The following is a 23,745-nucleotide window of genomic DNA, read 5'->3' as shown; positions in this document are numbered from 1 at the left end:
GCTCAACTGTGGCCAATTACACTGCTTATTGTTCTGAGAAGAGAAGCAAAACAGGCCTGCTCTGGCAGTCTGCTTTTTGCTGAGGATAGCTGAAATACCTCAATTAGGAGAGCATAGCCCAAGAACTGCATAGCTGAAAAACCTCAATTAGGAGAGAGAAAAAACCTCAGGTCTCTATTCCAGAGATGATGGCACAGGGGAACCTGGAGCCTAGAGTGGGTGTACTTGCCAGACCACAGAGTAGTAATGGTGCAAGTTGCCTTCATCTATGACAGGTGCATCACAAATACATTAGAAATAATATGCAAGTGTCATGGAGTCTCTGGGCCCTGCATCCCCATCCACAGCCAGATGTTACTGTCAACCAGCAAAGTAGAACAGAAGGTGTATTTGTTCACAGGGATACAGCATGGCACATACTTGTTAACCCAGGAACCAGAAGCAGTTAATACAATCCATCCTGAGGAGAGGGGGCCCAGAGCCAGGGCCCCTACCCTGCATCCTAAGCCAGCCAGAGAAAACTCAGCAACTGGTCCCAGGCCTGCAGGCAGCCCCACCTCCTCCTTTGTCCAGCTTCCCAGGCAAAGGTATTACCTGGTTGCACCCCTCACCTAGGCTCAGGTTACAAGTGAGCCTGAGCTATTGTTGTGTACCTATGGAGCTTGGGCAGCCTCTCTCTCAGGGAAAGTCACACCCAAAACTTTCATCCCCAGCTGGGCACCGGTGTAGTGCTAAGGGAAACAGAGGTGCACACACACAGAATTACAACAGAGCAGCACAGGGCAGTAGAAATTACACATAACGTAACAAGCAAACAGAGTTATACAATCCCCACTTTGTCACTGCAAGCCTATTGGATAACTGGGCAAATAAATAATGGTCTACTGGACAGAACTCTAGAATGTGAATCAGGAGATGTGGCTTCTATTCCTAGCTCTGCCACAGATCTGCAGCAAGTCCCTTTACCTCTCTATACTTGTCTCCCTTTCAACCTTGTCTGTCTGTCTGTCTCTCTGAGTATGTCTACACTACAGTGCTAATTCGAACTAAGCTAATTCGAATTAGCACAGCTAGACTTAATCACAGCACTCGGCCATCACCCCGGCTGCACTTGCCACAGGCTGCCATCCGGGGGGAGGGAGCAATCGGGGGGCTGCAGGAGAACTTCCACCCCGAGAAGCCCGCAGAGCCAGCCCAGTCCTCCCCATCGGGGGCTCGTACCCCATTCCTCCCTCACCTCCTTCCACTTACCCCTCCCTAGCCCCCCTTCCTGATGTACAAAATAAAGGACACGTGTGTTCAAAAACAGAATCTCTCTTTATTGAACAAAACTGGGGGAGACTGGGAAAAAGAGGTGGGAGAGGGGAAAAGAGAGGCTGGGAGAGGGGAGGGCAACTAAAATGATCAGGGGTTTGGAACAGGTCCCATATGAAGAGAGGCTAAAGAGACTGGGACTTTTCAGCTTAGAGAAGAGGAGACGGAGGGGAGATATGATAGAGGTCTCAAAGTATGAGTGGTGTGGAGAGGGTGCATAAAGAAAAGTTCTCCATTAGTTCCCATAATAGAAGGACTAGAGGACACCAAAGGAAAGGAATGGGTAGCAGGCTTCAAACTAGTAACAGAAAGTTATTCTTCACAAAGCAAATAGTCAACCTGTGGAACTCCTTGCTGCAGGAGGCTGTGAAGGCTAGAACTAAAACAGAGTTTAAAGAGAAGTTAGATCAATTCATGGAGGTTGGGTCCATGGAGTGCTATTAGCCAGGGGGTAGGAATGGTGTCCCTGCCCAAAGTTTGTGGAAGGCTGGAGAGGGATGGCACGAGACAAATGGCTTGGTCACTGTCTTTGGTCCATCCCCTTCAGGGTACCTAGGGTTGGCTGCTGTCGGCAAACAGGCTACTGGAGTAGATGGACATTTGGTCTGACCCAGTACGACCATTCTAAGCTCAGGGCTCAGGGTCGGGGGTCTCAGTGGACCAACTTGATTTTCATGCAAACCTGCTCCTGGGTGGCCAGGCTGGCAGCTTTCCTGCCCTAGATGGCCACTTTCCTGTGCCTAGTGCGGAGATCGTGGATGAGGTCCACAATGTCTGCACTAGACCAGGCGGGTGCCCACCTCTTGCGGTCCTGGGCAGGCTCCCGAGAGTCGCCAGCCTGGTCCCGGGAAGAGGCGGAGGGCTGGGGGGGCATCGGGTGGCTGGCTCAAGCAGTGCCTGGTGCAGGGTCTGCTGGCTGGGTGCTGGCAGGCTTGCACCTGGCACGGGCACCGTAGCCAGCCCCTGCCCCTTTAAGGGCTCTGGGGCTGGGAGGGGGGCAATAGAGTTTCCCTGGTGGTGCCCAAAGTGGCCACCAGGGAAAACTAGGGAGGGCTAGCCTCCCACTAGTTCGAATTAAGGGGATACACAGCCCTTAATTCGAACTAGTAAGTTCGAACTAGGCTTAGTCCTCGTGGAATAAGGTTTACCTAGTTTGAACTAAGCGCTCCGCTAGTTCGAATTAAGTTAGAACTAGCACAGCGCTAGTGTAGCGCCTATCAAAGTTAATTCGAACTAACGTCTGTTAGTTCGAATTAACTTTGTAGTGTAGACATACCCTCTCTCTCTCTCTCGTCAGAAAAGCTAGCTAGCACTTCAGTGCAGAAACAATCTCACTTTGGATGTATCTGTTGATTAGAACAATAGAAACCCTAAGGTTAGAGCTCTAAGTTCTACTATTTAACAAAGTAATAACAGAAAAGGCATTTCTAATAAAGGTACATACTATAACACTGTAATAGCTATAAAATAATGATTTTTTTAAATAAAGCCCTTAAATTATCAATGTCTTCCTCATTTAGGAAAACCTGGACTAAAACCAGAATAGATTGTGAAAAGATTACAGTGATTCTAATCTTCAATATTAGTGAATGCAAATAGAAATACCTCTCTAATAAACATGAAAATTTCTGTGAATGTTTCATGTCCCAGTGTTATGTCTCAGGTAGAACTTTTTAGACTCAATTATGTCTCCCATGAACTTGATCTTTCACCCCTAATGAAAATTCTCTTACAACTATAATTATAAAGTTAATGATGAGAGTTTTCATTTGCTTTCCAAGCAGAGATAAAACCTCTCTGAAATATTCTCAATGCCATGACCTTGCTCTATGACTTAGAGTTCACTACATGTAACAATTTACTTTGGCCTATGGGACTCATTTATATAGCCTTTGAAAAAGATTTGGATACATATCTGGAACTGGAAACATAACATTTATACAATGTTGATTTTTATTATGGTTTGAATAGTGAGCAAATTAAATTAAACATTTATAAAATGCAATATTGTAGCACTGGAATGGAATTTTGTAACTAATATGTCAGTTGTAATAAATGTATGTTATAGCAAAAGGATTGGATTAAACTTAAATACAAGATATAGGCCTCATACACAGTGCCAGGCAGCTTTATCATCTTAGCTCCAGCTCTGTTTGATGTTAGCATATTGAAGTGAAGGGATGGAATATTGTAATACATACTGATGTTAGTGTTAGTTAAGAACTTGTAGTAGATAGAAAGAAGTTTAATGTTGAAAGACTTTGTAACTTTGACTAGAAGTACCCTTTGTTCCACGCTACAATTCTGTAAATGTATTGTTTGTGTGAATGAGAGACAGAATGTTTTAAGAGGGAAGTGTAAAGGCAACTGAATGCTCAAATGGTCAGAGGAGGGACCAAAGACTCAGAAGCACCAAATAATAATCAAAACATTCTGAAAACACAGACTACCTAGGTAGACTGATGAACCCTGAAGCTAGAGGCAAGCACCCCTTGATAGGGAACCAATCACAACTTTCACCCGAAAGACAACACCCAGGAGGGGTTGTCAGCATACTGATATCAGATGACTGTGAGAACAACTTCTTCCCAATAAGCATATGTCGTAGGAAGACTGATTGTGATGCTGAATGACTAATTATGGCCTGACAAGGCAAAATGCGTAGACTTGCATGGAAGGAAAATCCTATAAAAGATGGGTTGTCTTGTATGGTTCTTCGGGTTCTGCCCTGTTAAACAAGACCATAAGGAGCGTCAGTCCGGTCTGACATGAACCCAACTCCTTCCTTGCACCCGACCTATCTGGCCAATATTCCATCAGCGTGGGCGGAAGGGGGGGTTGGAGGGGTATGTGTGTATGCATACGCTACTTTGTTATATTATCAATAAATGTGGCGTGTTGCCTTATCCCCCTGAAAAAGATTCCGTGCGCTTCTTATAAGCATAACAATATCATTAACAAGACCTGTGTGTAGACATTCATATCACATTTATACATTGAAAACTTATGTTAAAAGAATTCAACTGCAGATAAAAATGGTTTTAAAAAACCCAAGTTCACACATTTTTGCAGGAGTCACATCTTTATATATGTAGTAACATGTAAACTGCCAAATTAAACTCTGAAAACATAATTTTGGATTCATTAGCTCAAATATACTTCAAGAGTTGGGTTTTTTATGTTTGTAGGCTACATAATTACTAGAAACTGAGGCTCTTGTGGCTGCCTCTCTCTTTTTGATGCAGTCACCTGCCAACTGTGTGCTTGTTTGCTCACTATAGTTCTTATTCCAATTTTCCTTTTGTACAAAATGTTTTTAACTAAGTTCTTCCCTGAGACAGCATTTCCAAATACCAGCAACTTCTATTCAAGCTCCAGGCATGTAACTGAGAACAAAGTAAAACCCTCTGCTACTGTCTGGCACACTTATTGCCCATCCATCCATGTGAACCTAAGTCAATTATGGAAGCAAATGCCAAGGGGTCCAGTGTTTGATTCTACATTGCAGAATAGGTGACATTTAGAGATATAGCAGTAAACACCTGAAAATCTCCACTGCCCAGTTAAGTTCTCTGTTACGGCAATCTTAAGCATTATGGATTGACAAAACAGGGGTGGGAGGGGAGCTTTTTGAATGTTGAAGTTGAGATTTTTTTTTTAGCTCCTATTAAAAGCCTAACTTTTGTTTGTTTTTTTAAGTCAGATGACTAATTTAAAAACTGTTGAGGCACCAGCTACTTGGTGCTGAAAATCAACTTACCAATTTACGATGCTAAATTACAAAAAATCTCTTGATTTCTAGAATCTTTTGAAAAGCCCTAAATTCTTACTAGTGATCTATAAAGACAAAAATGGGTTTGTGCTTTTAAAGAATAATTAAGGAAAATTCAGTACTCATTTATTCAGGGCGGAGGGAAGAGAGAAATGTTTCAAGTCTTCATGGATGACTGAAGAACTGAGATAGAAGTGTTATAACATCATAATACCAAGGAAATTAACTATTTTGGTTAGGGTTATGATGATTTTTTTTAACCCAAATAGTTACAATCAGTTTAACCCCTAGCCAGGATAGAATTCTACTGATATAAAAGGTATAGCTTACTACAGTAAACACCTTTACAGCAAAACAACAGTGAATATTCTGAGGAGAGAAGGGATTTGCACCATTTTAAGTACAGGCAGTCCCCGGGTTACATGGATCCGACTTACATCGGATCCCTACTTACAAACGGGGTGAGGCAACCCCGCACTAGCTGCTTCCCCCCAGCAAACCAGAGAGATGCGAAGCTAGTGCCCCCCGTACCCCCCAGCAAAAAATAAGATTTAAGGAAATTAAAACTACATGATCATTTAATTCCTTTTCTGAATCTCATATTTTCTATCCTTTATATATTACCAGTCAGTCTGCAATTATTTACATTTATCCATTAGATCAGCTACAAATATTTTCTGAAATTATGAAAAAAATACTTTCCTAATACACAGACACATTCAATTTGTACTTTTGACTTCAAAAAAGAATCCTAAAAACAATTGAACAGAAGTAACCAAAGCCACAAAATTACAAATATCTGTTAGTCGTTGTTTACAGAACACACACTTCCAAGGAGGAAACTACTTATCTTGACTGATTTCACTAAAGATATTCTCACTCTAATTATAGGGCATTTTATCATCTTACTTGTTGTGTCCAACTCACATTAACTTAAATGTTTTACAAGGTAAGTGGAGAAAATAATCCTGACTATTTAGATGATCCCAGTGTTCTAGATGCCATCATTCAGATACTGTCACCTATTTTCAAAAGAAGAAAGATGAATACCTGTTTGGCTCTAGATTAATGCCTGTTTTTCATTAAGCAAGAGAAAACAACTTTTGTTAGACTTATAAATAAACTGTCATTTTACCACCAAAATACTAACAGAAGCAACCAGTCTCTGCTCAGTCACATTCAGTAGATCCTTGTCCTGAAAATAGTCTCATTGTTATCTCTGGGTGGTTAATAAGGCAGGCAGTCAAGTGTCACCCTTTTTTGCTTACTGAAAAAACAGAATGATGTTCAAGAAATGAGGAAAGATTGTGCCATTTCTGTTTTGCTTTAATACTGGTTTTAAATCCAAGCTTTAGTGCATAAAGAGTAAATAATATGTTTAATCATAAATATTTAAGTAGCTAATTATTTTTAAACCAGTATAAGGCAGAGTGGAAACAACTGCAGTCTGGAAGTAGGATTCAATTTAAAAAAATGGTGGTATTTGCAACCACACAAATACTGTTCAGAAATACCACCTATTCTATAGAATTTTGTTAGAATGTAAGCAATGGCAAAAACTAAAATTGCATACGGTATGAATAACCCGCAAAATGTATTATTTGACATTCTGCATGACTCAGTTTCCCTGTTCAGCATAGTAGTAATCTTCATGGCAAATCCCAAAGAGCTACAGCTTCCTTGGAGATCAAGTACCATCCACATCAATCTATACCAAGGTCTAGCTGGATATTCAGTGGCAATCTTATTGTGTCAGGGAAGTTTTTAGTGGCCGTGTCATGAACGGCCATATAGTGACATTTCTTGGTAAACATACTTTGCATTTTATTGGCTTTCCATCCCAAATGAATGTCCATACCAAGAAAGACTCCAAATTGGACCAGTGCAGATGTAAGCGGTTGCAGAGTTCAGCTTAGGACAAACTCACTTCTGATCCTGTCCTGAAGCGGCTGGCAAAGTTTACAAGAATCAAAATGTCAGTCCAGTGTTCTTCAGTGCTCATGTTTCACTTCTATAAAACAATGCTGGTACAACTGTGGTTCTAGAGATCTGCAGCGTTGTGACAAGCTTTATGTCATGACACCTGCGGAGCATAGGCTTGACAATTTTCTACTCGCACAAAACTGAACACCTTGACCTGCCCCTCCTCTGAAGCCCTGCCCCCTGCTCACTCCATTCCCCTCCCTCTGTTGTTCTCTCTCCCCACCCTCATTCACTCATTTTCATCAGGCTGGTTCAGGGGGCTGGAGTGCAGGGGAAGTGAGGGCTTTGGTCTATGGGCGAGCAGAGCCAGAAATGAGGAGTTCAGATTGTGAGAGGGGGCTCCAGGCTGAGGCAGTGGGTCGGGATGTGAGGACTCCATCTGGGAATGTGGGCCAGGACAATGCTAGAGAAGAAGGATTTGGGGTGTAAGAGGGTGCTCAGGGGGCTAGCTGGGAGAGGGAACAAGGCAGGGGCAGGAGGTTGGTGCCTGGGAGGGGGGAAATGCCAGGTGCTTTAGAAAACCACATGGCACAGAAACTAGTGGGGAGTCTGCCAGCTCTGCAGCACGGTGCTGCCAAGCAGACAATCAGCAGCCCCGTCAGGAGCCACAGGATCCCTTTTGTTTCTGACTGGGTGTTATGGTTGAAAACCAAACATATGGTCACCTAGCAGAGAGAAGGCCTGCAATATGGCAGCAGCTGCTCTTATATGACTGTTCACATCTTCCGAGTAACCTTTAGCACTGTATGAACTGCCCCAATACTTGACAATTGCCACCAGCTCAGTGTTGCTTCCAAACAGGTTAATACTGATCTTGTGATCTGGAGCTGGAGACTGCTTGATGGTAATGGCCAGGGATTTTATTACTGAACATCTGCTTAAAGCACAGCATTAAATACAGGGGGATTTGTTAAGGAACCCAGGAAAGAGAAAACAATGGCCCAGGAATATTCCCTCAAACAACCTTATAGCCATCTGAAGGACATCTCAAATCAAAACCGACAACAAGACCTTCTACCAAGGCTGGGAATGTGGAGTTACAAAGACACTGGTCTATTAAACATTCCCCTGATAGAAAGGTAGGGAAGAGGTGGTCAGAAGTAGTTTGTGAAAAGGCTGATAGACTAAGGGCCTGTCATGATCCTGAAGGTTAGCCAGCAGCCTGGGGATTAAGGGATTAACTACACCTAACTCAGGTAGAGGTGGCCAATAGGAATTTCAGACTAGGACAAAGGAATTTTTGGGTTTCCCTCCTTTGTCTCTGGGTAGTTTCTCTCCAGCTACTGAAGAGGATAGGATGTCTCCCTATAAGGGTACGTCTACATTTGTTTCCTAGTTCGGACTAGGGATGCAAATGTAGGTGACCGAAATTGCTAATGAAGCGGGGATTTAAATATCCTGCACTTCATCTGCAAGATCTCGCCCAACGTGCTAGTCCCAATCACAGCTGATTCGGACTAGCGCGCCGGGCAAGATCTTGTGAATGAAGCATGGGATATTTAAATCCCCGCTTCATTAGCAATTTCGGTCGCCTACATTTGCATCCCTAGTCTGAACTAGGGAGCAAATGTAGATGTACCCTAAGAAAATACACTTCACAGTCTGTAAGTAGGATAAAGTTTAGACAAATCCATTAGGTTTTATTGTTTTATGGTTTGGGAAATGGGATCTAGTGTCTGTGGATATTGCTCTCCTTTGTAACTAAGTTCCTGGCCCATAGTAAATTTCTCCTCCATGAGTACATTATTTTGTTGCTGTTCCATCTAGTCAGTATGCTTGCATCAGGAATATTGTGATGATAATAAAAGTTTTTTCTCTTTTCTTTTTATTAACCTGGTATTAGTTAATTTGTGTGTCCTGGTTTGTACTTTAGGCGTAAGATTTCCCAAGTAGTCTGTCCGTGGTTGCTTTATTAATATTTGGGTGGTGGCAGTGGATTTTATCTGCAAAATCTAGGTTGTTAAGATTTTGGGGGGGATTTTTATACCAAAGCCTGGTAGATAATGTTTGGGGTACTTTTGCTGGCCCCCACTTTTTCATTTATCATGCCAGAGTGGGAAAGAAGCCATGAGAGGGTCTATCTACACTTTTCCCCTTAGCTGGAGGAGACGTAGCCAGGTTAGATCTAATCAAGTTGATACACTCAAAACAGAAGATAGCCACAGCAGCATGAGCAGCAGGAGGGCTTATTCATCCCAAACACAATCCCAATTGAAATGTCAGGAATCTATAGGGGCAGCTAGTTTCCAATCATTGCTTATACTGTCATAGCTACTCTATTTGTAGCGAATTAGCTTGATCAGAGTGATCGCGCATGTATCTCCTCAAACTGGAATTTACACCTACAAGTCAGAGTGTAGACATACCCTGAAAGGGTACATCTAGATACATGGCTCCGTCGATGGAGCCATGTAAAGTGTTTACTTAACATAGTCAATGAAGTGGGGATATAAATAATCCCCGCTTCATTAAAATAAAAATGGCCGCCGTGCTGTGCTGACATCAGCTGATCTGGCACAGCACGGCAGTCTAGACATGGCGCGGTCAACAAGGGAAGCCTTTGTTGACCACACCGGTAAACCTCATTTCACGAGGCATACCAGAACGGTCAACAAAGACTTCCCTTGTCAACTGCGCCGCGTGTAGACTGCCGCGCTCTGCCAGATCAGCTGACTGTCGGCACAGCATGGTGGCCATTTTTATTTTAATGAAGCAGGGATTATTTAAATCCCCGCTTCATTGATTATGTCGCGTAAACTACTTTACATGGCTCCGTCGACGGAGCCATGTCGTCTAGATGCACCCAGAGAAACAAAAAATAACAGAGGGACCAGGTTGCAAACCATATAGGCTATTTCTCCAATTCAGAGATGGGGAACAAGTCAGATCCACCTGAGCTATGGATAGAGAGGGTAAGATTATTTAAGGGAATACATAAGAAAGCCTCTTTATTTTAAATCTTCTCTTGGGCTTTGTTTTGAAGAAACTGTTTCTGTTTCATTACTAATGCAGGCTATCACAAGTTTCCAAAGAGAAATGCTTGCAGGGTAAATTAGTCATCATATTTGGTACTCAGAGAAATGTAGCCCAGGCCCTGATCCAAAAGTGTGCATATCACACAATCCCAATACAGGATAAGAAAGAGGTCAAAGCCTAAGCACTGTAGGGGAGCACTTGAGAAGGGAGGACAAGGATGCAGCCATCCCAGTAACTCTAGGCTGTCTAAATTATGTCAAGCTCGTGGATCATTTGGTTATACATTTGAATCGTGCCTAGCACAATGGAGCTTTGGCCTCAATGCTCTAACACAGGAGAAATTAAATAAGTGAGCTAAAAAAAGGATTCCAAGAGACAAACACAGGAAGGAAGCTCAAACTGTGTCTTTCCTCAGCCCAAATGCACTTTGTAAGAAACTTCTCAGGTAACCTGGAATAGAAGTATTTACAAAAGGTGCAGGGAAAATCCCTGCTCTAATATGTCTTAGATCTTCAGCTGGGAAAGGTATAAAGCAGCATCTCCAGAGCCCAATCTTTTGTAAGGGAAGCTCTCTCCTGTAGACTTTACAAGGAGTGCAGCCACACTGCATCCATAGCTCAAAATAAGCTACTAAATAGCTTATATCAAAATTTCACGCTGTCTACACAGCACTTATTTCAAAATAAATCACTATTCCAAAATGTCCCTTACTCCTTGTGGAATGAGGTTTACAGGACCATCAGAATAGCAAGCCTGTTAAATTTTGAAATAACGACACTCTCAAAAGATACGGATTAGCTATTTCGAGATACCTCTGGTATCCCAAAATAGCACTGCAGTATAGACGTAGCTTAGGTGAGCTGGAGAGTCGCTTCTTTCAGTGGAAGCTAGGCTTACAGGCAAACAAATAGGATAAAGGCTTTGAAAGAAATTCTAAAGCCAAAGTTTTCCCAACACTAATGCAGCCCTTCAGGACTAGTCCTGCCCTCTTGCTGACCCTATCCTTGCACACATGCCAAACCCTGAAAAATAGTAACACAGACTATAAATTCCAGGTTATAACTACATTTTCATAACATCTTAGGCAAGATCACTTGAGAAGATTTAAAATATAGTCATAAAAGGGTTGAAGAAAGCCAAACATTGCAATGTGCATATTTCCTATTAAGATCCTAAGTGATCTTGTTTCATAATATTTGTGTGTTACCATCCAGTATCAAACAATTCCCCCCACAACGAAACAAAATAAGAAACACACACCATTAAGGCTTGCACTTGCCTTTAAATTCATGTCATTTTGTTTTTAGAAAGTTAGTGTAAATATACACACAGTTCAAAGAAGCTTTCTGATATTTTTAGAAAAATCAATATCTTTCTTCTGACTTTGCCCTGTTGTTAGTGTTCACCTTTTTGTTGTTTGTTTTTAATGAAAAAAAACAAACACAGGAATTTTCCAGTATTTATTCGCCAGTGTGATAATTCCCATGCAGTTAATTTTACAATGTCAAGTTAAAAACATTAATTTATTTTTATTTTGTTATTCTCCCTTTGATTCCTTTCCCAGGAGGATATTCGTGTACCATTCATTTTACAATTTGGTTTTTATCTTTTACACATCTTTAAATAAAGCAAATTTAATCAATTTTGTACTTTCCCCAAATATCTTGGTCTTTGAATGCATTTATTAGCTTTTTCATTGCATTTCATTCTTTTATGTTTAGAAGTCCTCTGACTGGAATATACAGCTGTATCTTATTTTGGAAAACAGCATATCCAGTACATACAGAGCCAGAGCTTACAAAACTAAGAACACAGCCTGACTAAAATTAAGGAATTATTTAGACTATAGATTTTTAATGAAGTGTCAAAATAAAATAAAATAATCACTTCTACAATTCCTTTTTGTGAGGTCGTAAAGGGTCATTTTTTCTATAACACAACCTATCTGATGTGATTTCTTGCCACAGTCCTGTCTTGGCTTTTGTGTAGTAAGTTACACTGTTCAAAATGTAGCCTATAAAAGTCATCTAATTTTTTTTATTGTACTTAATCTAATTATCAGTCTTTTTTTCCAGTGTAATAACTATAATTGTTCTCTGCCAAACACCTTTTAATAATATTTTGCACATCTATAGAATTCTCCACCTGAAGATCTGAAAGCTCGTTTATGAGTTTGCAACACGCTGTAATTTTGGTAAAATTACTGTCCCCATTTTACAAAAGGTAGAAGCATATATACATTTACCACAGAGTTTTAGCAGTATTTAGGTGACTTATAGATGCAGATTCAAAATCTTTTGTTACTGGGAAAATACTAAAAATTATTAATGGTACAACCACGCAAAAGTGTGGAAAACTTCTCAAATTAAAATAGTTAGATATTGATAAGTCATTTTCACAATAGACACTTTTGCATTTACTTTTTGCCAACATTCATGTGAACAGAGTTTTCCTACACACAACATATTTACTACATTAAGTGAATTCCAGGCCTGCACCTGAAATTGCTTTTCCAAATAAATTCAATTGGTTTGAGCCATCTTAGAATTTTATTCGTAGGGATAATGAAGATATCAGCGCTCTGAGGGAAATAATAGAAGAAGAAATGGAGACTAGTGAGAAAGCAGTGGGGACACGGACCTTCAATTTTGCAAAATAAAGTGGTAGGAAATAGACTATAATAGATTCAGCCTCATCTCATAGTGGGGACAAGGCCTAAATGGATGGAGAGAGAGTTGAGAGGATGACCCTCTCATCAAGATTTGCGTGACTTTTGTCAAAGGGAGATGAGCAGTGGTACATATGAGGATGAGTCAACACTCTGGATTCTCCCAACTGCTACAATGGATATAAATTGGGGAAACCTCAAAGAAAGCTATTTTTCCTAGTCAGCCACAGATGCAGCATCTCTCATAGCATCATCCCATTAGTGCCATTAGTGATCACCCCAACATCGAGTGTCTGCAGATAAGAGCAGCTGTCCTTTCTTGAAATCCTTAAGAACCATTTTATTCTGCCATCCTATTAGTGGCCTCACTGGATTGCCCCTTCTGTCATCCTCTGAACTCCAATACGGTATTTTAAATATCTTTTATTATTGGTCAGAGCATACTGAGACATCTGCACATCATACTTCTCTTTTGCTCACTGCACACTCCTCTGCCTTTCCTTTGTTTCTCTTTTACAAAGCTGCAAGGTTTATTACTCCCTTGAATTTTTGTATAAGCTCTACTTTTGCTCCCAAATACCTTAAACAAGTTGTCATTCATCCGCATAGCTGAGTGGAGTCTAAGAGATGTCAGTTTTGACCTGCAAAACCCTAAAGCATTTGAGGCTGCTTGAGAGAATCCCTCCCCCATATCACAATGCCATGAGTGCCACCTGCAGATGTCCTCAGCTTAATTCCCCTCTCACTCTAAAAAGCAGGGGACTATTAGCAGTGGGTTCCTCATAAAAGCTAGTTTCATCTCAACTGCTCTCAAAGTCTGAAATAGTGCCAATTTGATGGCTTTGCAGGCACTCTGCAAAGCCAATCTGAGCAGGCATTGTGGATGGCAGAGGCAGTAGAGTGCACTAGAGGGTCATGCTGTACGGGTCATGTGTTAGAAGACCAAATGATGTGTGCAATGAAGGAACATGGAGAAGTGTTACTTGCTTCTGATGATTTTCTATTCTGTAACTTCTGAGTCAGTGTTCTTAAATGTACATCAAGGTCACCCCACGCTTTGGTGGTCATTTTTTGGTGTAGAGTTTGTTTAGACCAAAACAGAAATACGCAAGTATTGGTAGGTTTTAAAGCTTTATAAGTGCCCATGTATGCTGCTAAACAAATTACTCATTTTACTGATTCTGGATTTTCAAAATGTATCTGGTTTTGCACCAAAAGTCCCAGAACCTGACATTTCAAATCACTGAACACAGTTTAAGTAGTTACCCAAATTACCCTTAAGATTAAGTTCACCTACTGAACCCTTCTGTTTCAACAAAACCATGCCTTCTCTACTACATGCTGATTTAAAAATAAATCCTTATAGAATTAACAGAACCTCCTCCCTTTATCATCTTAAATTCATGGTCCAAGTGTTTCAACTATTATGCTGCAAAATCTCCAGTTACCCCAGCGATTTCTAGCCTAATGGTGTCAGCAAACTCCTCAAGCATCTCAGTCAATACTTATTCATGCTTATCCAGACCAAAACAAAAATGTTGCATTTATCTAATGAGTTTATTATATAGTGCTTTACCATCAATTGAGCTTAAGTGCTTCACAAACGAGGTAAGCACCATTATCCTTATATTTTAAAGAGGGGGAAACGGAGGGAATGAGCTATGACATGAATTGGCCAAAGTCTCCCAACAGACCTGTGGCAGAGATGGGAATAGAATCCAGGTTTCCTGTGCCCCAGCTGAGTGCTCTGTCTATTAGGCCACACTCTCTAATATTTCCTCTAAAGACTTACATTGTTTTTGCCTTCAGTACTTGAATTCAAAGAATCCAGACTGAAACACAGTAGTGTCTGCTATTTCAAACTAGGCATCTCTAATCACCACTTCATGTTTCTCACTAACATCTTGTAACTATCCACCACTCTCTACCCTTCTAAAATCTACTGAAGCCCCTATAAATCCCTAACTCTGTAAAATCCACCAATCCATGCAAGTAGAAGAATCAGTGCTTGATGAGACAACAGCAGACTAGAAGTGATAACAGTTAACCATCACTACCACAATGCAAGCATGTAGCTGCATTTTGCTTCAGATATTAAACACAACTTCACAAATCAAAGGTTATTTCAGTAACAGAGTAAAAACTCCGGTCATCTGAAGAAATGGGCTGTGCCCACAAAAGCTATGATACCATCTATACGTTTTGTTAGTCTATAAAGTGCTACCAGACCATTTGTTGTTTAAGTTTATCCTGTACAAACTAACTTGGCTACTCCCTGAAGCCAGAGAAAAATATATTGTTATTCCTATGTTATATTCTCATAACCATTTGATAAGCTCTACAACCTCCTTGCTTTGGAACAAGAAACTGATATTTTCCAGGGAGTTTTGCCCTGGCGTCATTCATGTGCCTTCTACTATTCCCATGTGGGAAAAGCCTGAATCTGACCAAGCCACAAATAAATACATATGATCGCTCTGGGACTTGTTAGAATTTGGCAGATACATTCTCTATCTGCATTGAGAATGCTACAGCCCACAGCTGCAGCAGATTTACAGATGTTTTCCTGCAACTGCTGTTTCCAGCACCAGGCAGCTGTTGTAACACTATACACCAGAACTGAGAGCAGGCAGATTGTATCTTCTGTGCTCTCAGTGCTACCACTTCTGGAACCCAAGGAGTCTGGAGGAGGATGCTCCCTGACTTGAAGAAGAAGAGGGAAAAGATTTTGACAATGAGCCTGGGAAGACCACCAAGATTAGGAAGGAACTGGCAAACTGGTATTGGGATGTGAAGTCCAACATGCAAGACTGGGCAAGTGAAGAGACGAGAAGAAAAGGCTAAGGCGAGGGCAGGTAGAGATGACTGAAGCAGGGACAGTCTGTAGGGAACAAGGCAAAAGGGATCACGCTTAGGGGAACAGAGCCAGAAATATGTGACGACTAGACCACACTCCCCTCCAACGTAAGAACATAACAGTCATACTGAGTCAGACCAACGGTCCATCCAACCCAGAATCCTGTCTACTGACAGTGGCCAATAGCAGATGACCCAGAGGGAGGGAACACAACAGGTAAGCCTCACGCGATCCCTCCCATCACCCACTTCCAGAGAAACAGAGGCATGCCCCCTCTCCTGGCCCCATTTGTGAAATATGGATAATACCATCTCCAATTTCACTGCTATGCAATGAAAATAAACAATATTTCCACGCAGATTCCATAGTGATAAGAACAGAAAATCCAAAGAGGAAATTAATAATTCTGATTTCTGAACAGCATTTGAACAGTGTGCAATAAATGAGGAGGAAAAAAGTAATGAACAGATAACACAGTGAGCATTGTCCATGATATGCACTGAATAAAGTAGAGACCCTGGGCAAAAAAAAAAAAAAATAGTATGTGAGCATGTAATTAAAAACATCATACTACATACACAAAAGGGGACTGAATTAAAGTTGTCTGTACAACCTTTTTCTGGCATTTCCTATCATTTGAGCACTTGACTTAACAACCCTCTAACAGTCTTTTAATGCAGTTTTATATATAATTTTTTGTATTGCCTCCGGATGCTAAACAGGGCTTAGTGCCTCATAATCTCAAGCACTGTACAAATAACCACCACAGAGACTGTCCCTGCCCCAGAGAGCTAACTAAGACTCAGACAATACACAACAGGTGAATACACACACAAATTGGGAAGGAAAAGAGAAATATACCATTATACACATGGATGCGTTTATATCACTTTGTAATAACAGCAGTCTCAGTAGTCACAGGAATTTGCCAGCATGTTAAGAGGACATTTACATCATAAATTTAAGTTTGCTTCCTCTCCTCTCCCCTCCCCCAGTGCTTTAACTTCGAGAGTCTTCATAAACTGTACGTTTTAGCACAATTTTTGTAACACAAAAGCTTTGTATAAATGAACTTACAAAAAATATAATCAGTTGTGAATCAAATTAAAAAACACAAACTACTCACCTCATTTCCACCAACAGCTTTGGTTAAAATCACTGCAGAAGATACAGGAGGTGGCATGCACCCTACTGTCTGCAAACTAAACACAAAAAATAAAATGCAATATACACTGCAAGTCACTAGCATTAAGCCACCACAAAGCTGAACAGAAATGATTATTCATCACAAGCTCAACTGTCTACTAGTTAGAGCACTGCACTAGGAAATACATGTTCGGTTATCATCCACGCCACTGTGTTCATCCATACTCTGTGAGTCTGAATAAATCAGTTAGTGACTGTTATTTCCCTCATCACTACCATGGAGATTATAACACTTACAATTCACAAAAGTGTTATGATTTATTTATAAGTGTAAAGTGCTTTGAAACACTACATCAATTATGGAAAATATGCAACATAAGATGTATGCACTTATTTTTCGACAGATGATTCCATGTTCTAAAACATGAATTATAGGGCAGGTGGGAGGGAAGATGGAGGTTCATTAATTTAGGTTCACACTGTCCTCTTTTACCTTTAATTAAAACATATTAAAAAGCTACTAGAAATTTTATTTATTGTTTGTTAAGAGATGTCAAGTTTTTTATCTTCACTTGCATTTTACAAGAAGACGGGAAATAAACATTTTCTTCCTTACTGGTTTGGTCCACAGTCTTTTCCTCGATTTTTAAAACTGGAAAACTAAAATAGCTGTGTTGTTCGCATCTTTGGGCATTAATGATGTGTTAGTAATATATACAGTGTATAGTGACTGCACTGCAGAATGAGCACAGGAGAAAAATAGCAGGTAATCTTTTTGTTTAAGTACATCCCACAAAAATAGTAGAATGTACACAGTTAATCACGGATTTTTTAGGTATATAGTTAATGAGGAGAATATGCCACAGCAGAGTACAATACATTTGAAGAAAGATTAAATGTTATGCCTAAATACTTGGCAGTGTCCCTTTTGAAAAGAAGGGTCTTGAGTTCATGTACCATGACAGTGTTACTCACTGTAGCTGTAATAAGTTTTATATTACATATACAAGGTTGCAAGCAATACATTGTGATCTTACTAATGCTCTGATCTTGTAGGGCATCATCTATTCACAGTCACTAATTTTACAACAACAGGGTCTCTGGTTTTACAAGATCTTCAAGACTCAGCAAGACTTTAGACTCAGCCCATTAAGATTGGGCTGTTTAAGGCAACAAAACCAGATAACGCTCTTTCTTAACTAACATGGGCCCAACCTAAACTTACTACAGGCAGTCCCCGGGTTACATGGATCCGACTTACATCGGATCCCTACTTACAAACGGGGTGAGGCAACCCCGCACTAGCTGCTTCCCCCCAGCAGACCAGGGAGACGCGAAGCTAGCGCCCCCCTCAGCAGACCAGGGAGACGCGGAGCGGCTTTTCTCAGCAGACACCTCAGCTTGAGAATAAAGGACTGAGGGAAGTGAGGTATGGGAGAATAAAACTGAGCTCTGGAGAAATGTTTGGCTAGAGTTTCCCCTACAATATGTACCAGTTCCGACTTACATACAAATTCAACTTAAGAACAAACCTACAGTCCCTATCTTGTACGTAACCTGGGGACTGCCTGTAGTGTTTGTTTCTGTCCCAGGATTCTGGTTGAAGGCCATCTCTGGACATACTCCTTTGCATTTTAAAGTATCAGCTCACAGTCAGAGATGTAGTATCAATATCCCTTTGGTGTTGATATCACTTGGTAAGCACAGAAAAGCTATATTACAAAATAGATTTGTTGTTAATGAATGCCTTGAAATATGAGAAAAAATTAAGAAAGAAGGAATGGATAAAGGATGAGGAATGTGGCTGCTCCACCAGTTAAGAGCTGTTAGAGAGGAAACTGCAGAGACTGGAAAGCAAAGTTATATGGATCCAGTCATGCAAGGTGCGGAGAACTTCCTTTGAGGTAGTGAGTGCCCTCAACTTCTAAAAATGCCTGGCAGAGTTAAAAACATTCAGTGTTTTTGTAGGAGAAGGGTTATTTAAAAAAAAAAAAAAAAAAAAAAAAAAAAGAGAGAGAGAGGCAAAACATATACAAAAAAGTCTGGCAAACAGAGGGTGCCTCTTAAAAAAAACAAACAAGCATATAATTAATCTCATGCTCTACCCACTACATCATATCCTGATTTAACTAAACCTCTTTTTAAAATGCTTAGTTCATGGAAGTTCTCACCTGAAACAGTAAAGGGCAAAAAGGGGTGGATTAAAATAGAAGGTATCAGTAGAGATTTGAAATGTATATCCATCTCAAGTTGACAGAAAAGGGATTTCCGCACTAGAAATCTTTAGCGAACAAGATTTGTGAGAGCCACTTCAAAAATAGGATTTGCAAGCTTTTTAAAATGACTCTACTGACCTATTTCTAAACATCTTTTATAACATATTAATCTGTAGAAAAGTACTAAATGGAATATATTCCTAGCAGTATAGACATCAAATGAATATCAAAATATGTATGTTAAACTAACAGCCTGAAAACTATCATATTATTTAATATGAGCTGTATGCAACACACTACAAAGGGGTGTGCCATGTCTTCTTCCCCTGGCCAGCAGCCTATTAATTCTGTTAGCTAATGGAGACAAGTCCATTAGGTCAGACAGAAAAGATCTATGCTCTGGTTTTGAAGGTCTGGAGTTTAAATGCTGATGATATTTGGTATGTATTTTTTCAGTGTGTTACAACTATGTGATTACTAAGCAGCCCCATATTATAACATCTGAATTTGTCTCCTCCCCCTGCCTTGACTTCTGCACCCCCACCTTCTACTCCCTGCCCTGAGGCCATCATCTCCTGCCTTGAATCCCCCCATATCTCGCAACCCTATGCCATAAGTCACCCACCCCCATCTTTCCTTACCCCCAAAATGTCACTCCAGACTTCATTTTCCTTCATTTTAAAAATATACAACCATTGAAATAAAGCATGCACATTTTTAATTTATTTTCTTTAAAAAAAAAAAGTCTTCAGTTAAAAACCCAATGGGTACATCTGCTCCTTTAAAAGAGGCAGCTACTCTGGACCAACATGTCACTCCTATCGTTCAGGAGACCCAATTACTAACTTACTTCAGAAGCACTGCAGGATTGCTGTATCTTTTAGACAGAGCCTTGTGCTGAGAACAGGGCAGAGCAATACAGTCCCAGAGAGAATACTAAGAGGTACTCTACCAGGGGAGGCAGAATGCCTCAAGGAATTCACGAGAACACAGCAACAGCAAACACTATTACCTTTGTGAGGAGGAGAATCCTACCAGCCAGACTCTAGATGTCCTGGCTGGTGTGTGAAATAGTCAAACGGTAGCCTCACCTCCTTTTACAACTCCCCCTCTGACTAGAGAACCCTAATGTCTCTGGAGAGCAGGGCAAGATCCATCCAAACGTTACACAAAACACAGAGGACGCATTTCAGCCTGCCCATTAAACAGGCTGTGCAAGGCATGGGAAGGCTCTTTGCATCCTCCCGATTCATCCTCAAAAGAATCATAAGCACAAAGCAGAATCCAACCCAAAATGAGCTAAACTAGAATTTAAGAGGTCCTAAGTTGTATCCCTTTTTTTGAGTAACGACTACTCCGTGGCTCTGATTTCCACTGCTCTCCCTGTCCTGTATACTTTGCATGTAGCCGACAGCTCCCTTTGATTTTTCCTCTTTGGCAGCATACAGCTTTCCCCTACCATTGCACACAACTGCTGCTTGCCTTCCCAGAATTCTGATTAGGGATGTTAGCTATCGTGTAATTGAATAGTCATGTAACCATATTAAATTTCACTGCTTACACTACTATTTGATAGTTCCTGGAGGTGGGACCAGCAGCCTGGGAAGCCCCCTGGAAATCCCCTGCCACCCCAAGCTGCTGCCTCTGATACAGATGGCATTTGTGCCAGCTCTCCACACATGCCAGCTTCACAGACCCACCTGACTGCCCCCCCTCCAGGGCCTCCTACAGAGGCAGTGGGGGGGAGGAAGGCAGAACCACAAAGCTGGTGCTGGGGGAAACCGGCTTTTAAGCCAGAACCCCCCAGCACTGGCTCCTGCCTGCCTCTCCCACTCCCATGCTATCTGTGTAGGAGGTTGCAAGCGAGCGGAGGGGGGAGGGGAGAGGCAGGTCTGAGGAGCCATCACAAAAGCCGGCTCCCCCCACATACTGGTTTCCACCTGTCCCCCCTCACCCTCTGCATTGCTGCCTATCAGAGGCAGAAGTACCTGGGGGGAGTGCGCACAGTCAAAAAAAGGATTAATCGATAAGCCCAGGCTTATCAGTTAATTGTGTAGTCGTCTATACCTTGAAAACCCTAATTCTGATAGTAGTATTCATAAAGAAAACACCCTCTTTAAACAATTTTCACTCATCTGAGTTGTGTGTGAAACACCCACGGGATAGACTAATTGTCATAAAAGGTAAAATACTGTCAAAACAGAAACGATACAGGTTGAACCTCTCTAGCCTGACATTCTCTGCTCCAGTCTGATTTTAATTAACCACATGTCCACTTTTCAAGGGAGTGGCCAAGTTTCCCGTGGTCCCATAAATTTTGTTTACAGCCACATCCTGGCTCTCAGTGTCCTGTGCTGTTATTTAGTTCTAATTTACCCCTGTCTTCTAAGAGCCCAGTGAGCAGTGAAAATGTTGGTAATGCTGCTACACAATATTGACCCCCCTTGATCTGGCAAGTTTTCTGGTTCAACACCAGTCAAGTGCTGATGGTGCCAGACTAGAAAGGTTCAACCTTGTGGTGGAGCAACTGCCCCACACTGGCTGGGAAGGTGTTAAAGCAAGCAAGAGGAAGCCTGCACGGAGCTCTAGCCTATTAGGGAGGGGATTTTAAGGAGCAAACAAGAGGGAAGCTTGCTAGGGCAGCCATGTATATAAGAAGCTGCCCAGCAGAGACACAGAGGAGTCTTGACCAAGGAGTGTGCAGGATCAGTTCCCTAAGAAGTACTGTAGAGCAGTGCTGAGCAGCCTAAGGTGAGATACTGCCAGACTGTAGGCCTTGCGACAAGGGCCAGGGAGGTGCATGGATCACAGGGAAAGTGGCCCAGGCAACAAGAGGCAGTAAAAGGAAGTAGAGGAGGGCAGGATAAGGCTGCCACCAGTGGGTCCCTGGATAGGGGCCTTTTTCCTTCCCCCTCACACTTCATCTAGCCACCAAGGCAAGGCACATATAAACTGTGGCTTTGCCTTGAGCCGTAGGGGCTAGGCTAGGAGGCCACAGAGACAGTAGAAACCAGGACTGCTGATACAATCCCTGGAAGGGGGCAAGAAATCACTGTAGTGGACAATGCCGGTCCCCTATGATGTTTTTGTTCTCCCTGGTAAACTCTCATGGAGTCATCTGCCCCACTGACATATAGAACCTGTAACATTGTGAGTGTATGGAAAAATTCTGAAGAGCAGCTCTTTTACCTGAACTAATGCAGAATCTCCACCAGCTGTTAGAAGGCAAGGCCATTAGAGTGTGCATTGTCTGAAAAAGGACTCCTCAGGTTGGGAGTGATACGGGTCCGGAACACAAGTGTGGAGCGAAGATAGGTGAGACACCACTAGAAGGGGATGCCCTGAGTAAGAATTAATTTCCCAAGTAATCAGCAGGAGGCGCCGCAGAAGTGAGTTCTGCCCCACGACACCCTGTAGAATGATTTTATGGGTTTTCGCAAAGAATTTGAAAGCTTCAGAAAAAACATGGTTGCATAGTTAGTTCCCCGTGTATAAGGACTGTAAATGCAAATTTTATGGGGAAACAGTGTTTAGGGAGTTTCAGATGAATATCCCTATTTATTAAGAATGTACCCCTTCTAACGTGTCATGAAAAAAGTCATCAAAAGAAAGAAGGGAGTGGAAATGGCAATGAAGAGACTGGGAAAAGAGGAATCAAAACTCCTTGCACTTCACAATCTTGCAGCTGAGGCTGTTCTGTGTGAGGACTCGATTTTGACTGGCTATAACAATGAGGAAGGCTGTCACTGGTCTTGCAGGTGCAAAAACTTTGCAATCATATTCACTGTAACCATTTTCATGTTTCAAGTTTAGATTAATTTTGATATACTGGCATACTTCTGCTCCAACCGATCTATTGATATCATTTTGAGAAACAGCACTAACATTTCCTAAATGATGTTTTTGTTGTCTCAAATTTAACATCACTTGTAACGTATGCACCATTTCATAACTGAACTGCTTGGAGAAACACTTTTGGGGAAAAAAAGCAACAGCTCTATTTTAAAGTCTGACCTTGCAAACACATAAACAAAGCAGATTTACAACTAAAATAGTTAGATGGATGGATTATTCTAAAGCAATCCCACATTACTGGAACAATAGGGTTTCTTTCCAGTGGCTAGAAAAGCACTGCTCTCTAGTTATAACTGGGGCAGCATATGTTTAATTTTGATGCTTCTATATTTTAAGATTTTCTGTACTATTCATTATCATATCATTTATGGTGTCGCTTTTTATCAGTAAACATCTGTTTAAAGATTACAGAAATTCACTTAAGCAAATGCTTATTATTCTCATAACAAACAGCCGTTACTTATTCCACCAATTCAAAGAACAAGAGATTTGTTCCAACATAAAAGCTCCAATATTCTTCTTTCACAACTTAGTGGAAGAACTAATATTGAAAAGCCATCTGGATGTGTACAGTGATGCCGAATACATACAATACTTGTAAAACATATGCCATATACTGAGCTTTTTCAAAGCGTTCATAGATTTAAGCCTCTCTTCAGCAATCATTTTTCTGTACATCTTGAAACCTAGCATAGCAGCTTCAACAGACTACTTGTCAAAGAGAAAGCTGCTCTGCTGCAAGTTCCCTACACATGAAATTAGCTGACAAGTCTTTCTAAACATGATACCATGTTTCTGAAAGGATAATCTTGTGTGCACTGCTTCTTCAATAGCAAGTGTCAAAGCATGAAACTACACAGTGAAATCACTTCACTATATAACTGTTAAACACATATTACTGCAAGAGCAGCCCTTAACAAGTAGCCATAAATATATTTCACTCTTAAATGTTTAAACA

At 41.2% G+C, this 23,745-nt stretch overlaps 1 protein-coding gene across 2 annotated transcripts in view; it reads right to left on the bottom strand.

Moving 5' to 3' along the window:
* The window catches only part of SLC10A7 (solute carrier family 10 member 7), a 194,724-nt gene that overhangs the window by 158,245 nt on the left and 12,734 nt on the right, over positions 1–23,745 (bottom strand). For both annotated transcript variants that reach the window (XM_075929990.2, XM_075929991.2), the window contains exon 4: positions 16,697–16,772. In XM_075929990.2, coding sequence (XP_075786105.1) covers positions 16,697–16,772 — 76 coding nt within the window. The remainder of the gene's footprint in view (positions 1–16,696; positions 16,773–23,745) is intronic.

This window comes from Pelodiscus sinensis, chromosome 4 (genome assembly GCF_052426305.1).
Source record: "Pelodiscus sinensis isolate ZL-2025 chromosome 4, ASM5242630v1, whole genome shotgun sequence".
NCBI classification, from domain to species: Eukaryota; Metazoa; Chordata; order Testudines; family Trionychidae; genus Pelodiscus; species Pelodiscus sinensis.
The sequence above is the reverse complement of the archived record's forward strand: the minus strand, read 5'-3'. Positions and strand labels throughout refer to the sequence as shown.